Source organism: Symphodus melops (assembly GCF_947650265.1).
Source record: "Symphodus melops genome assembly, chromosome: 16".
Lineage (NCBI taxonomy): Eukaryota > Metazoa > Chordata > Actinopteri > Labriformes > Labridae > Symphodus > Symphodus melops.
This window is the reverse complement of record NC_136706.1, coordinates 19,119,199-19,137,454: the sequence shown is the minus strand read 5'-3', so window position 1 is coordinate 19,137,454 and position 18,256 is coordinate 19,119,199. Positions and strand designations below refer to the sequence as shown.

The following is an 18,256-nucleotide window of genomic DNA, read 5'->3' as shown; positions in this document are numbered from 1 at the left end:
GAACAACATCTGAGAAACTTGGAAATGCAATCATTCCAGTTGGATCATGGCTGCTACAACAGTACTTAACTTCTTTCCTAGGGGCGGCAGTGGCAGAGTCATCGTCTCTCAACCGGAAGGTCGAGGGTTCGATCCCCAGCTCCTACGAGCCATATCCTTGGGCAAGACACTTAACCCTGAATTGCTCCCCCTGCTCTGTCAGGGTGTATGCAGTTCGCTGCTCCTGTGGTCGAACGCTTCGTGCGCTAATTGCCCCATAGAGTTTCAAAAATAGAGTTTCCAAAAAAAAATAAATAATAATAATCATGCTGTAGCTCGTCTGATAAGATCGACCTACAGTATATAAGACCTTCCTTTAAAGTGAGGACAAACTATCTTAGTTGAGTTCATGAATGTATCATATAAAGCGAGTGAGTCTGTCTCCAGCCTGATCAAAATATAAAGCCGTCAGTTTGTACACCAAGTCTCCAGGGTAACCACCATCAAACTACAGCCGGGGGAGGGAGATCCTCGTTTCCTGAAGGTCATTAACACAGAAAAGAGGCAGGATGAAGAGCCGACGCTGACATCACTGTTCCTCACCCCACCAACCGTCCAGCATCTGTAGCATACCACATCATCAGTCAGCCAGAGTGAGCGTCGCTTGCTTTGTGTTAGTGTGTGTATGTGTGTGTGTGTGTGTGTGTGTGTGTGTGTGTGTGTGTGGTGGTCTTCTGTCACCTCGTCTCACACTCCCAGTGCAGCTCGTCCCTTCGGGCAGAGCAGCCCATTTTCGGAGAAGAATGGGATATGGAAAAATGGTGGAGATAAAGGGGAGCACATGGGAGGATGTGTAATGAATTATTTATATCTCTTATGGAGTCTCCTGTCTGTGCGTGTGCGTGTGCAGTGAATACATTTTATACTCATTCCAAGGCCTCTTTTCCTATATTTATATACTATATTTTAAATCTGGTTAAATATTATGACATGATGTCTATTTTCCATTTCTTATATTATGTTCCACAAAGTTTTTGGATGTTCTTGTTTTTTCAGTCTAAGTTTGAGAACTCACTCATTTGGAGCTTTGTTTTCACTTCCTCGTCGGATATGTTATCCGACAATAGTCCTACTAACCCTCATGTAAACTGGGGTAAAATGACACCATACTGTGTTCTAGTAATAACAATATATTCATTATGAGAAGGTAAGATGAGACAGCCCTCAGTGTCTCTGGTGAGAGAGACATGTAACACAATAATACCAAATAAAACACTTTGGATTCGACCAAACAGCAGCCGTAGTGAGCACCTATCAGGTTAAAGTACTGGAATGTTTGGCTGCTAAAGAGCTCGCATTTCCCTTCCTGAACCGGCTTGATAAGGTCCTGGTCCGTGCAGGGAGAAATAGTCAGAGTTGTATGAAATAAAAACCCAGGTACACCACATTAGCACTTCAACATTCTTCTTTTAAAAGCACAACTTGATTAAATACAGTTCCCAGTATTAATGCATGCAGAATAAAAGTCTGATGTATCCCTTAGGTGAAGCACATACTCTGCACTCCTGAGGGTTAAACATCAGACTGCTTCTTGGTATTTTGGCCAGCATGGATTAAATGCTTGAGCAATTGCCATTAAGTTCAACTTTGTAATTTGCATGTACATCAGTTTTCATGCACGAACAGCACATTTCACCTTCAGGCTGTGGGCGGCATCGGCAGCCACGCACAAAAGATGGAAGATCACGCTCACAACAAAAGGCTGTGTAAGCTTTCGATGCAGCAGAGCAAGATGGTACCACGAGACAGGGAGGAAAATCATTCAACTTGCCCTCAGTGGTGTTTGTCCAACCTTCTCACCAGACACAGCCTGACACCAATGACCGTGTGCCTCTGGGAGGCAGCGTGCAGAGAGGCTGGTACATCCCCTCCCTGCAGGGGACCGCTACTCTGACTGATTGAGGCTTTAGCTCTTAACCACAGGGCCGCAAAAACCTCCACTCGGAGATAAAACCTTACTGCACGTTTACCATGAACCAAATTTGGTGAAAGGCTTCAGACACCTCATGCTTTATTTCTATGGCCGAGATATTAAAGGCCAGACACTTCCGTCCTCTCATAGGAGAGGAATAACAGTCGCATGTTGCTTGGGATGTGGTGTTTTATTGTTTTAGAACAAATCAGTTTTATAGTGTTCGACAATTCTGCTTAGAAACATTATGTTCCTATTCAGTAAAATGTACAAGACAAACTATCTGGAAGGTAAAAGTCCAGAAAGTCTTTTAAACAGCAGCTGCTGCCTGTAAAATTAGACCACTTTAGTATAGGAGTGCACGTTTAGTTGGCTAAATGTTAAACACCATCCTCTCTTAGTGAGCACCAGAAGTATGTAGGCTATGTCAGTTTAAACTTTAATATCCACTGGAGCGAGCACTGGCATGTGGACGTTAAAATGGATGGAGGAGCGAAGGATGGCGGTGCTAGCACTCCTGATGTTAGCCATACCAGCAAACCAATACATAGTCATCCTGTTGACAGATAAAATGTGAGCTTTCTTACCTTCAGTCAGTTAGTCTAGATTTGAGCCATCAAGGATATCAGTGGCCTTGAAGCATCCCTATTAGTAAATTTGCACCAAACCTGCACAATGTGTAGGCCTCTACATACAGTGAGAATCTTGATTGATGCATTTAAAACCAATAAATGTGAAAAGAAATACACAGCAGTCAGTTAATACAGAAAGGATTTTCACAGTTTAATGTTTGAATTAGTGATTGTAGAAAAAGTGAAAACTTTCTGCATCAGAAACCAAGTAACATCTGGAAGGTGAACAATGATGCTAATGACGCCCTAGATTTAAGCATATCAGAGTTCCATGTGTACCCTGTGAATAAAAGAATCACAACATATTGGATCTTATTTTTCTCATTTGATGCATACATGGTCTTAATAAACCCCTTCAAGGCAGCTTGCTTTGATTTGTCTTCACAAATTGTCAACACTTTTAGAACTGTTACTTTGAGATTGTTCAGCCTGGAAGTTAAAGCCTGTTAAGGACTCCGTAGATGCAACTGCATGTTTAAGAAGCAGAAAAGCTTCAAGCTTCTCATGTCTTTACCTTTGTCAGCGACAGACAGTGTGCTGTTGAAGTACTGCTCCTCCAGAGTCCATGAGTTGTCGTTCACTTTGTTGGAGATCCCGCACGCGCCCTGGCAGTTCACCTTGATGGCTGCAAAACAGAGGAGAGAAAAACAGAGTCAATGGACTGTCTGAACACAAGAATTCCTTTACGTTAGCTGGCATCCAACATGGCCGGTGTTGGGATGGCTGCATCAAAGTTTTCTTTTATTGGCCTTTTGTTTTTGGGAACACTGAGTGGAAAACGTGTCTGTGGTACAGTCATATTTGGTCAAACCTTTTACATTAAGGTTTTGGACTTTTCCAACAGGTCCATCCTTAAAGTATTCCTTAAGTCATGAAAGTGTCCTCCAGCTTTGTGTCATACAATCAGCTGAATCTGTAAATATAATCACTCACAGTCATTTATTTTAGAAAACAAAGGAGTCTAATGTACCTGCAGCCAATCAGTGGTGACAGCATAGTACTGTATGAGTAATGATGATGAGTGATGTTCATTCGAGAGGAAGTTGAGCAGCTCTGTTGTCTTATTTCTGCTGGTTGTGAAACAACTTCACTTTAAATCCTTCCTGCTCAGAGAGGTAAGAGAGAAATAACTTTTTTCTATTTTGCTGCTGGTAGATAAGGTTAACCACCGGAGTTATGAAATGTGTCTTTCTAGGCCCTCTGTTCTGGGGAAATCAAACGATGTTATCATCAGCTTATCCTTAAATCAAGGATTAAGAAGATGCAGTGGAGCCATCCACAGTTCATACTGATGCTGGTTCCGTTCTATGACAGACATCAGCAGTCTACCAACAAGGACAGAGGCTGGAGGGAGCAGCAGGATCATGAGTGCAGCTCTGCAGCCTGAACACAGCCTCATCTCCTCTCCATTGTCTCTCTGTTGATCTGTCTGTGAGGAAATGAAAACCCTTCGATAATACATGTACACAAAAACACACAAACACACCAGCTAGACTGTGACAGAAGCCAGAGGATTAAACAGAGCCATCCTCAGCATTATCCGAGTGTCCTGATGAACAGATAACAGACAAACAGATACGCTAAGTATCGTTCCAAATGATTATTTGGTCGACCCTGTGTAACCCCCGAGTGTCTGCACTAAGTTCTTTACTATTAACTTTAAAACATTTTACCAGGAAAAAGGTTGATCGAAATGTTGTGCAAGCCGAGTAACAAATTGTTCTTTAAGCTAAACAGCTGTCAACACATTCCAGGAGCACCGGGTACATTTTGTGTAGGCTCAAATAATAAGTAGTAGTCTGTGTCTGTGGGCATGACTTGTTTATTTCAGAATATATCATTAATTAATGAAGTCACAATCTTCATTTATTAATGAGGTGACAAGACTAAACATCTGCAGTCACACTGTGGCTCTTTGAGGATGTTTTTAACATCTTAGCATACTTATGTGTCACTCATCTACTTAGAATCTATGAGAACAATGCTAGCATGCAAACATTTGACATAATATGGTTAATCATTGTGATCGGTAAAAAAAAGAAGAAAAAAAAGCTTTGCATCCATCTGAATGAGCACAACTGATCCCTCTAATGTATTCAATATTGGACATGAGATTTGATTTAAACACCAACATGTGAACCTAATGGTGGCATTCGAAGAAAAAAATAAGCACAATGATAATTAGGTTAAAATAAGTGTCTGCACCAAATCATGAGACAATCCTTCCAATCAATGTGAAGACCTGTCACTGAAATCCAAATATAATCACATCAGGCTGAGTGTTGATGCAAAGTTCCCGTATCTCTCCAACACTGACACACAGCTGTCCTGCTGAGTTGTTTGTAGCATTTACCATTATGGTCCCCAAAAAAGCTTCAAATAACAAATATGTCACTGGATGAGTACTTCAGGGTGCTGTTGACCTCTTTCTCTTCCTGATTTCTAAATCTAACCACAATTCTGTCTGTAACAAATGGCATTAATATAAAAGCTGCTCACCCCCCCCCCCCCCCCCCCCAGAAATGAATCTTTGAAAACAAATAAAAATATTATCTTCTTGATGTCGTCAAATTAACCATATATCCTTTAGTTTGAAAAGTGAAAGCAAGGTCAGAAATCCAACCAAACACAGGTTCTGATTTCTCTCCACTGTCTGCTCGCAAATCTCGACCATGCAGGATCCTGTGCTGGCATTACAGAACACGCACGCACACACATTCACAGTGGCAGATGGCTGCGCTCTCCGCATCGGCAGGACTGCTGGCACAGTTTGGAGTAAGAGGGAGGGACCTCTGCAGCCAGTAAAAACAAAGAACCAAGACCACAACACTGAGCGGTGTCCTTCAGTCACGCAGACTAACGTCCACTTACTTGGTCATTAATCAAACCCCGCAATCTGCTTCTCCAGCCATCTGTCCCATTCATGGATTACAATAATACCTTTATTCTCCACATACCACACACCCTGTTAGCATTGTGAAGTCATTACACACCACAGAAGCAACAACAAATACACAAATATTATGAAAACATGCTATTACTGCAAAAAAAGATCCTGTTTACAGATGTTTTCAGCCAATGAAAGGTCAGCTCTGAGTAATCTGTTAATATCCCCCAGCAGCAGGAGGAGGAAGAGTGACTGAAGCAGAGCTGAATAGTTGTGTCACCGGGTGCGATGGCAGATAGACTGTCTGACCGCAGCTCAATCATGGAGCCAGATGGAGCACAACCAGTACGGTAATCATGTGTTTTATTATGAGACCCACATTCACACATCAAGATGATGTTACAGATACCGTGTGAGAAATAGAGGCCGTCAAAAAATAACCTTGAGTCTTGTACGCCTCGTGTGAGTCCAACCTTGACAGAATATATCATTTGTGCAGCGATCATCTGTGTGAATTATGAAGGCTGTCCTCTTTAATCGTTCAAAGCAAAGAACTACTGGTTCAAATTCTTTTCCTGTTATATTAATATCAAATATCAAATATGATGCATGAAACATCAGTAGCTGTTGTTGTTAACAAGTGTCAACTTCCAGTGTTGAAAAATGAAAGCAATGTTGAAGTGCATAGACGGTAATTCTGCAGAACAACTCAACTCCCATGATGCAGACAGGTTCTGTGCAGTCGCCAGTCCCTGACTTGTCTACTACACAGCAACAGCTACAGATCCCACCTTGTTACAGCCAGCACAGGAATGTACGCCAGAGGCGAGCTCTGTGCAGCATGAAGCCCAGCCTGAGGGAGACAGACACTCGGTAGTAAGAGGAAAGCCAGCAGCAGAGCATACTCTGAATCAGCAGCTGCCTGGATTTGTTGCCAACACACTGGAGTCTGTCCAAGCTCTCTCCACGGTTCAGTGAGGCGGTCTGTAGGCGGAGATGATCCTGGTGTTACTACTCATTACTGACCATGTGGGCAGACAGATCCAGGAGAGAAAGTCAAATCGATGGTGGTTCCTGATCTGGCTGCGTCAGCACAAACTGCAGAGTTTTAGAACATCAATAAATTGTCTAATGTGGGGTGTTGTAGAGCAGGGTGTGGGTGGGTCAGGGAGGATGTGGGTGGGTGTCAAAGGTGTGGTACCTGGTTAAGTCAGGGGATAGCTTGAGGATGTGAGAGCAGGTTAGTTCAATTTTTACAGACTCATTGTGTCATAGTGGGTCACTTCAACCAAGTCTCTTCATCATGTCCATCAGCTAAGATCATGATGCAATCCTTTTTATGTATGTCTGCCCTATTGTCTCATTCTAGAACCCTCTGTCTCTTCAGCTGCTCTATCCATGAAACAAAATCATCAAACAAAATGAATAGTTGCCCTGTGGATTAGTACGGATGTCTTTATCGGCAAAAATCAAACAGCCATGATTTGTCTGTTTCACAAGTGACAGCTACCTTTAACTTCAATAGTGCGCTCACTGTGGCAAGTGACCTGTCAACCAATCAGAAGTCAGTTTTCTGTTGTGTCCTGTCGACTGTATACCTACAAGGATGTCTTTAGGGCACCGTTTGGTGAAGTCATCACAGCTTTTCCCTCCCACCTCTCCCCATGGAGGAATGTTGTCCTTCAGGGCAGACTTCACCGACATGTCACTGAATACTCTTCCTTTTTGACTTTCACAACAAAAGTGCTTAATGCTGTAAAGAGAGATGTGCTGCACAGTGGCATGAAACATCAACACAAATCATTTAGTGACACAGATGAGTCGAAAAAAACAGCTGCTTAACTTTCCTGGGAAAAAAAAGGGCGAACTGCGTCTGTGAGATAAAACCGGTCACTACAAGCTTATTGCCAGTTGCGTCAGCTCATGGGAAAATGAGTCCGCTTCGGGGAGGTTGTAGCAGCCGGCAGGGAGCCTGATAATGACAGTTCCTTATTTACACTGATCACACTGAGTCCAGTTTCAGCTGACCGCTGGAAGCACAAAGGAGTCTCAGTGAGCTGCTTTCTCAGGTCTGAACTTTCTGAGCACAAAGCAGAGAAACCTCTCAACTTCTCCACAAGAACGAGGATGACTCGGATTTCATCCTGACGGGCGGCAGGAGAGCGAATGAGATTTCAAAAAGGCTGCTTGAATTGATTTAATGAATCAAAATTCAGCACCAGCACTAAAAGGCTCCTCACACGTCATGTGTACATTCCAGCATCACAATGAGGACGGGGACCTCCTAAGGCAGCGTCTGCCTGTGTGAATAACAGAGCAGTCTCATTACAATAAAGCCTATGTTTAAAAACAAGAACATGTAGAGGATACAGCATTTCCAACCTTTGAATATAGCTGTTGACAGAAAAGAATGAACCGCTCCTACACTTACTGTACTCTACAGTGGTCAGGATGAAGGTACTGCTGCATCCAAAGATTTAGCCACCAAACAGTCTCTTTTAAGCCATAATGTGTGTGTCATCACACATCAATGACATTCTTTCAGTATCAATAATCCTGTGCTAAAGAAAAAATAAATTTAAAAAAAGCCTTTAAGAAACTTATTTAAAGGGTTAAGCACAAAGTAATTCACCTGTTAGTTACAACGCTTTTAAAGGTTTCATGTGTGTCAATAAACAGCAACAAGACCCCTCATTGATTTCTACTCCAGACCACCCCGTCCCGCGAGTCGACCAGGATCAGGCTGTTTCCTGGCACACTATCTGAGTAAGTGAGTAATAACAGGGTGTGAAACAGGTGATTTATTGACTCAGTGCCACTATTACACGTGACATGGTCTTTTATAAATCTTTATAACTAAACCTGGGTTTATGCTACAGGAGTGTGTTACCAACAATCCTACTGAAAAGGAAGACTCAACAAAGGAGGGGTCAAACAGATGCTCAGATAAGGTGCACGTCCTGGATGGACTTAAAGGCAACCAACTAAAGTTCTTATTTTTGGTCATTTCTGCAGCCTGAATGAATCCATTGAAGTTGATCATTTTAAAAAAATGCTGATTTTTCAGGCCTCACTGGTTAAGCTTTGAAGGGCATATCATCCTGGGCTTGCATTACTCACGTGGAAACACAATGCCTATATGGATATTTATTTGTTTACGTCTCTGCAAGACTCATTTTAAGAGCAAGGTCAGAGCTATAAACCGTAAAGAAGAATTTGAAGTTCATAAACACTTTGCTGTCCCATCAACTTCTGTATAAATGAGGCGGGCCTCTATTCTCTGGATCTATCTAAAGTTCCTCTCATAAAGAGCCAAAGGTCACAGTCCTCACTCTGTACCTCAGCACAGACAAGTCATCCAATGCTACACTTACTGCCTTCATTAAATCTTTAAGCGCTGCAAACAATTAGTCGCTCTCACTTTTCCATCATCTCCCTGCCTCCCTCCCTCCCTCCCTCCCTCTCTCGCCTCTCAAAGAGACATGTCAAACACGGACACCTGATCTTGTGATCTATCGCTCCTGACTGTAAGGGAATCCCCCCGCAGTCGAACAGAGCAGCGGCTGTTCGTTCAGGCATGTCCGAGTTACCTCTCTGTGGGAGATCTGTAACAGCATTCAGAGCTGATGCAGTAAAGGGAAGTTCAAATGAGCACACACCTTCATACCCTGTATTTGAGCTTTTGAACCATACAGTATCAGGAAGTACAAAGTCACAAGAGGACACTCAGCCACTAAACCTCCTGTTGGTTTGTTTTTCCACTAAATCTCAAACGACATGTAAATGAGATCATCAGTCAACAGGTCAAACTGATTATTGCGTGAAGTTACGTGATGTTTAGTGTTCGAATACTTGCTGGAGATGACGTGGCATAGACTGTATAATTTAGAGGTGGCTTAGGCTCCTTCAGAGATCCAGCTAATTTCATATCTTGGTTGGGAAATAGTGCGAGTCCAGGAAAGAATATGTGGGAGAGTGCATCACTCCTCACTGTATCAAATGAACTTCTCTGCTCATGCATGAGTGCAGCTGCAGAGCACACAGGAAGTTACAACATACAGGAACACTATCCATCTTGTTTCTTGGCCTGAATGAAATGATTAAAGACATCTTACATTATTAACACTTACAGGTGTTAATGATGAATCTTTCTAGAATGCACATTTCTTAAATATAAAGACACTTCAACTATAAATGATAACAATACACAAGACTACAGGGTATGAAGGGTGTGACGTGGGAGTGATACTGGGAGAGTAACCTGGTGCAGTAAAGGAACAGTTAAGGACCATTGAATTAAACAGTCAATGTTTAATCATGAACATGATATCACCATATCATTAAAGAGACGTTTAAAAAACATTTAGGGGTTTTGCTGTGGATTACAGTTCTTTGTAGAAATATATCAGAATCTGAATCAGCAGGTCAGAGCTTGAAAAAATGATGTTTAAAACCAACCAAGGAAGTTGGAATTGTTGCAGCTCGGCATCTAGAGCAGAATTGGCATCCCAAGATTAAATCAGGTAAACTTGCTCAGATTGAGATCTTCAGGAGGCCTTCCATTATCAGAGACGTGACTCTGAGAAAGTCAGCAACCACATCAACCATCCATGACTGCAGTCGAAAAAGTGACAGAAAAAGTCCAAAGGGTCAATATGTTAACTGTTGCTTTAGTAAACGGCCTCTTCCTCACACCATCGTTGCTGTATAACACCTCAAAGGTTGTCAGACTGCTGACAAGTTCAAGAAAAAAAACACTGAAATCAATCTTTACAAAAACATGACAATATGCCTTCATAGATGTTCACTGCACGCTGTGTTTCTGTGACAGTGATTTGATTCCCATGTGATGGTTTAACACATTCTGAAGCCCCAGGTTAGACAGCACTCTCCCCACCATCATAAAAACACCAAATATGGTCATATCTAATGACAGTCTGGAGTGCATCCCTTATGTAGTCTCATGAAGTCAAAGAATCTCTGACATAGTCCATGTCAAACTAGGCCTCATCACTTCTCTACATTATTCATTTCACACTCTGCTTGTGAAGTCATCTGCTCGCATTCTATCGTGAACCAAACAAAACACTCTTGCAGTGGAGGATGACAAGCTTTTTTATGAAATCTGTTGCATGCACACTACACACCCATCCATGTTGATGCATGCGTGTGTAAGGGGCTTATCCCTGCACAAGTTACATCATAAAACAACCAGCAGACATGTAATCTCTTCACTGCACTCTTGCTCCCACGTTACCCATCATGCCACAAAAATACCAAGTTCAGGCAGACGCCTTGACCTGAGGAGAAATACTCAGTTTGTGTTCTGTCCCACAAGACAACAAAGATTTACATTTTGTGGCACGATCATAAAATGTTGTTTGTTTTTTTTACATTGAAAATGTCACACAGCAAAAAGTCAATAATCCCTTCATCTCTGGGTATTTCTTTGGTTCAACAAAATGTGTAAACACCACCTCTCCGCCCGCTCAGATCTACAATCAAACTTTGGCTCCTCATGTGTTGCAATCAGCGATGTCCTCACTGATCTCAGTCTGCTCAACGCCTCGTCCTGTCTTGAAACAATGTTCGTCTTAGAAACGTAAAATCTAACATTTTAGGATCAAGATGTTCAAAGTCACTCGTCAGCACAAAATCTGCAACAAAAATAAAAAGAACTGGAAGTGGGTGTAGGCAAAGTGTTGTCTTCTCTTATTCCTGACAGTGAAGGCCAGCAGATTTCTGAATCATACACCAACCTTTAGTGAGAGGTCAACAACGGTAATTATCGTAATATCACAGAAAGATGTTCTCTGCTCTGACCTCCAGTCATGTTGTGATTAGTCTTAGTGTGAACTTGTGCAGTAAATTAGTCGTGAATAGTCTTGACCTGAAACCATCAACAGACCTGAAACTAACAGACCTGAAACCATCAACAGACCTGAAACTAACAGACCTGAAACCATCAACAGACCTGAAACTAACAGACCTGAAACCATCAACAGACCTGAAACTAACAACAGACCTGAAACTAACAGACCTGAAACCATCAACAGACCTGAAACCATCAACAGACCTGAAACTAACAGACCTGAAACCATCAACAGACCTGAAACTAACAGACCTGAAACCATCAACAGACCTGAAACTAACAACAGACCTGAAACTAACAACAGACCTGAAACTAACAGACCTGAAACCATCAACAGAACTGAAACTAACAACAGACCTGAAACTAACAACAGACCTGAAACTAACAACAGACCTGAAACTAACAGACCTGAAACTAACAGACCTGAAACCATCAACAGACCTGAAACCATCAACAGACCTGAAACTAACAACAGACCTGAAACTAACAACAGACCTGAAACTAACAGACCTGAAACCATCAACAGACCTGAAACCATCAACAGACCTGAAACAAACAGACCTGAAACCATCAACAGACCTGAAACTAACAGACCTGAAACCATCAACAGACCTGAAACTAACAACAGACCTGAAACTAACAACAGACCTGTAACTAACAGACCTGAAACCATCAACAGACCTGAAACCATCAACAGAACTGAAACTAACAACAGACCTGAAACTAACAACAGACCTGAAACCATCAACAGACCTGAAACTAACAGACCTGAAACCATCAACAGACCTGAAACTAACAACAGACCTGAAACTAACAACAGACCTGAAACTAACAGACCTGAAACTAACAGACCTGAAACCATCAACAGACCTGAAACCATCAACAGACCTGAAACTAACAACAGACCTGAAACTAACAACAGACCTGAAACCATCAACAGACCTGAAAACTACTGCTTCTCTCTTTTTATGTAGTCATGCAGTGTTGTTTCTTATATCAGCAACATTTCTTACTGTGGATGATTCAAAACAGCCTCAACCTCACAGCACGTGTCTTATCACAAACTCAAGGTGAGCACTCAGCATTAGGTTTTGCACTTTAGTATCCCACAAAATGGAAAATATGCTCAAAGTCTGTACAATCATCTCTTCCTGATTTGTTCTATCCATTACTGACCCTCAAAGATGTTTTGCAAAGATAAAAATGTCACACTAAAGTTTCACTTTTATTTTCTTGATCCTGAAACCTCGTGCTGAACGTGGAAATACGAAAAGAAAGTCAACTGAAATTTGTTCATGAATAAAACATGTCCTCCCTGAAAAGACTTACAGCCACAAGTGACATTTTTGTATTGTGTTTTGGCTCCGACAACATCTTGAAATCCAAGGACATTTGACAAAAAGGCACAGTAATACAGGAAGTATTCATAACAAAACGTTCTGTGAGTCAACCAGACAACTTCCAAACCACCAACTTTCTCCTGGGGCAGCAGATGGAAACAGAAGGAGCCAATACATGCGTGTGTGTTACTTTCAAAGATTCAGGAAAAGGAATATCATTTACAACTACGTCAAGAGGCAAGCTTTGATTAAAAATGTAGACAAGGTGAGGAGAAGTTGATGCAGCAGGGAGGAGTCGAGAAGTCGTGGAAAGATGGAATGATTGAAACGTTTAGTTTTTTTACAAGCTGGAACAAAAAAACACACACCAACACACACCCCTTTAAATTTGTCTCACAAAAAAAGATCTGTTTTCCTTGCAGAGAGTTATAACACGTTTGTTTTTTTTTTCTTTATTTCACACCCACCAAAACCACAGACCTTTTCCGCACCTCTTTGCACATTCTGCAGAAAAACAAGATTTCTAGTCCTCTACAGGCTGGATAGTTAAGTCTGCATGTGGTAGTCTTATGTGAGTGCTATTTAAAATGGTTGGTTTGGATCCAACATACTGAAACCAAAGAAGAAAAAACCTAACCTAACCAGGCAGGGACAGGCAAGAAACTCGCCTGATCTGCAGACTAGAATGACTGTTCTGAGAAAAGAGTGTGGTTACTTTGAAGCAGCCATGCTAGGCGTGTCCTGGTCTCTTTAAGATTCTTTTAATCCTAAACCAAAAGATCCACTTCTGTCAGGATGCTGTGAATATTATAAGACAATTTGCATAACTAAATAGAACATCTGTTCAACAAAAAAACACACTTTAAATACATTTAGAGGTATTTTAAACATTAAAAATTGTCCCAAAGGATAACGATGCAGCAGCTTCATTAAGACCTCAACATTTGAAGAAATGAGACGTATCAACTTAGCCTCAGAATATGAACCATTTACTATGTGGGACAGCAAGAGCACATTACATAACATATCTCAACTCACTGCTACAAACATGAACTAACTTGTTATCTCAAGACAGACAAGTGTTCTATCTTTAGTTTCTCTGTTTGTACTAATCAGGCTTTTTTCCACTTCCACAGAGACGTCTGCTCATTCGACACAGCACAGGAAGTGGGACAGCTTTTTGGAGAAAGGAAGACGGGGGAGTGATCAGGGGCGTCTCTGTTTATGAGGCTGAGGGAGAGAGACAGAATCCTCTTATATTAGACCTAAATAACCAGCAGCGGGTTTAGGATGCGTGTTGGTTATGGAGGTCAAAGGAAAGTTATTATTAACATGATGAAGACCAGAGCAGCTGGTGCAAAGACTCCCATATGACAACACAGCATCCCATCTATGGATACAGGAATGAGGGCTGACTGTATGTGTTGGTCTATGCCACCCACCCACAGTGAAGGGCAGCAGAGAGGCAGGAGTCACTCTGACTCACGGTTCCTCTCACTGAGTAATCATGTGTCACCTTTCTCATTGCAGGACAAAGGTAGCCAATCAGAAGGATTAAAACTCTTTTTTTTATTATTATTATTAATTTAAGCGCTCTGAAGCAGTCAGGATGAACAATGCTCCCCAAGGAGAGGAAACAAAGACTCCACACACACAACAAATCCCATTAAGCGGAAACTCCTCATCTTGAAGGCCAAACACAGTCTCAGCTGAGGCTTGTTGTCTGATTCTGCTCATGGTTTCAGCCTTTTTACAGCCCTCTCTTTTTTTCTCTTGCTTGCTCCTGGTGGATTCACAGTGGATCTCTGATGTCTAAGAGTACAGTCTGGACCTGCTCTTTTTCTGAAGTGATTTGATAGTACATGTGTTGTTATTTTTATGCTATATCAGATAACATTTGAATGACATGTTGATAACAATGAAACAGCTGATGTTTTATTCTGGTCACTAATATTGATTAAATCTGTCATGTGGAAGAATTAGGACTGGGAAACATCAAGTTTTTAACATGTATTGATACATTCTCAAAGGAAAGACGTCATTCCTCTCAATTCAGATAAAAGACGTTAAACGTTTTCTTCGCCACACACGTCACTTCGGCTATTTCTCCTCTGACTGTCGTTCCCTCTTCACTCCCTCTTCCACCTCTCTCATCAAACGATGTGCACCACACACAGCGGTGTGATGTGTGTTATGCTGAAAAGGAACATTTGTGATTTATTTTATTTTATTTAAGGCACATTTTACGTGGAAATTATTTGCATTTCAGGTCGTTTATTTTTCACGTACATGTTGACATTATGCCTGAGTGAGATGTGGAATTTGGCGATGCAGATTTGATCATGTATCACCATTCAGCAATCAAGATATGGCTTCAGTCCATATTGCCTAACTCTACCGTGGAAAGCATGAGTCCTGTCGATGCGTCAGCCTCCTGGTCTCAGTGTGGCTCATCTGATTTTTCAGTCGCCCTCAGGGCAGTGATGTCATCATCTACTCAGACCCCTAGAGTCTAGACACCCACACAGAAAGCCGGTCTGCAGGGACACCTTCATGATACTCATGAACAGCAGGTAGCTTTGTTTCTCCTCACCTTCAGCCGATCAGTCACAGATGATCATCCATGACCTGCTTCAATCCAAAAATATGTATGTCTCACTTCGCTCGTCCTTGACTCATCCAGCATCTCCTCCATCGGTTCCTGTGTCTCTGCGGCAGTGATAGACATCCCAAAGGATGAGCTAGTTCTGCTGGAACCAGATGAGATTTACTCTTCAAGGCCCACTGAGACACTCGAGTGAGGAACTTTACTGAATCTCCTAAAGGTTATATAATATGTCATTATGTCCTTGTTTTTGAAATGAGTATGAAACTCAATATAAAATAGCCCTGGTGATGTCCAGTGGGGGGTATTTTTACGGGCTGTAAAATCTTTTATGATAAGAAAACTGATCTCTGTATAAAAAGTGGGTAAAGTGCACCTTTAGGATACAGCAGAGACAAGAGAGGAAGAGTATGAAGAGTGAGATGAGTAACTTTATACCTCAATCTAATAAGTCCAGGCTCAGCTATCATTTCCATTCGTACATCAGTCAGACTCCTCTCCTCCTATGATTCATCATTTTTCAAAATAAAATAACCCTCAGACTTGTATCCAAAGACATTTGCATCACAAAAGTCGCTTTTTTTCTTACAAGATTTATCTTTCATAGAGGCCATGTAGAAATGATCGCTGCTGTGAGGACAAACTCAGACGACTACAGGATGGAAATTAATTTAAATATATTCAAATCCTATTTAGAATGAGACACACACACACACACACACACACACACACACACACACACACACACACACACACACACACACACACACACACACACACACACACACACACACACACACACACACACACACACACACACACACACACACACACACACACACACACACACACACACACACACAGAGGGATAGATGGCTTAGTAATAGACTATAGCCATCCAAACACTACAGTGTTTTCTTCTACCTCGTTCTGTTTATTACATAGATCATTACAGTACTCCACACACAACTGTTGTCTCACTTCTCCTCCATGAGAATCGTTCACATTACAGGACTTGTACTCTGCAATGACAACAATGTTGAAACTGTTCTTACACACCAGAGATGTACAAAAGCAGGGAAAGTAAATGAACTTAAGCTTGTTTAGTCCTTTTCTAGTCTGACTTCTCACAGCACTTTTACCCCGCAGGTCACACCTCCACATTCACACCCACTCACACACTGAGGGCTGTTCAAAGGGACCATCAGAAGAAACCGAGCACACACATTCATACCCCACTGACCAAGCAGAGGGAGCAATTCAGGGACCTGTGACTGTGCGTGTGTGTGTGTGTGTGTGTGTGTGTGTGTGTGTGTGTGTGTGTGTGAACCTGAGGATACACATGGCCTTGTTTACATAAAGCTGGTGGGTTGTGTTACCACAGATGAGAATCAGGTTTCAGTGAATGTTTGTGTTTCTGCGTCGCTGAGAGCTAAACTGAGATCTCCTGCTATCACCTGACATACAAAGCAACTCAACGTCCAAATGTCTCATTGTCCCTCACTGTTTAAAGACTGCTTAGGTTTACATGGATAAATAGACTGAAGAATAAAAGGAGTACAAATGAGGAGCACGACAGATGAAGGGGAATTTCACTTCACACGTTCCACTTTCTGTTAAACCGAACACTCCCTGCTTTCACCAGGAGCCTGAAGTCATCTGTCAATGCCGGCATGGCCCAGATAAGAGAAAATGTCTATATACGCTGAGACACTGAGTCCAAACAGCAACATCTCCTGTATCAGGTGACTACACTGGACATGCTTTTAAAAGCCGAGAGGCCGACCAAGAGAGACTAAACCAAACAGACAGGCTGGCTGCTCTGGCTGGTTCAGATCTATAAGTGTGCAGCATTAACTCAGAGGGATCCCCTGATTCACAGAGAGGCTGTGTTCTGTCAATAACCCACATCAACATCACATGTGTGTTTGTGTCGACAGTAGGACTTAAATGAGACGAGGAATGACTAATGTATGCAGGTTGTTTATATTGTCTCCTTCGATTGTAAGAAGATAGATAGTTGGGATCTTTCACAGCAAGTTTTTTATTGGTTTTTTTTTCGTTATGAATCTGAATAAGAACGATGAAATGGTAAATGGACTTGAGCTTGTAAAGCACATTCACACCCATGGCAGAGGTTGTTTTCCGATTCATACGACGCCAACGAAGCAGCAACTTGTGTTTGACTGACCCGCCCAAAGACACATCAGACGCGCGGCTGCAGAACCTTCCAGTTGAGAGACGACAACTTACCAACTGAGCAACAGCCGCCCCACGTATTACAATATATTCAACTACTATTTTCTATCTATTACAGGTAGCATGATTAAGAAGACAAGAATTGTATGATTCTCCTACGTGAGAGTCGACCCCTGAATTTCCCTCAGGATCAATAAAGTATCTATCTATCTATCTATCTATCTATCTATCATTAGAAGCACAAACCTTCCTCTTTAAGATGCTAAATGAAGATGAAAAATCTGTCCTCTTCAGGCATGAACTTCAAACATCGCTTCAACAAACATGTTTCAAGGAGGTGACGTAGCACACTGCTCGTGTAAGTAATATATAAAAGTGGCTGATTCTTTACCGGCTGTCTTTGTAAGGAAGCTGATCAATAGAAATGCTGTCTAATGGTCTGCATCATCAATAATAGAGGCAGGCCTCCACCGTGTTCAGCATTAGGAGAGCTTTTATCTCCTTATTAATATTCCTGTGTGTTTATTTCAGCATGTGACCGGTACACACTCCACTGAACGTCAGTGTCAGGTGATGTCACAACACACAGTGATCCATACTGTACAGCTTATGGTGTCCCAATCTTTGGAATGGATATAAACAAACTTGGCTGTCCACTTGGAACATCTGTCTTACCGTGCTAAACAAGAGCAGCAGATGAAAAATGTAATCTTGCTGCTTCAAATGAGAAACCACACTTCAGTTTAAAGGTTTGCTGCCATTTGAATTGA

General features: G+C 41.8%; 1 protein-coding gene across 1 annotated transcript in view; it reads right to left on the bottom strand.

Annotated features, from left to right (window-relative positions):
• The window catches only part of arrdc1b (arrestin domain containing 1b), a 35,550-nt gene that overhangs the window by 14,386 nt on the left and 2,908 nt on the right, over positions 1 to 18,256 (bottom strand). The window contains exon 2 of the mRNA XM_079365197.1: positions 3,098 to 3,208. Coding sequence (XP_079221323.1) covers positions 3,098 to 3,208 — 111 coding nt within the window. The remainder of the gene's footprint in view (positions 1 to 3,097; positions 3,209 to 18,256) is intronic.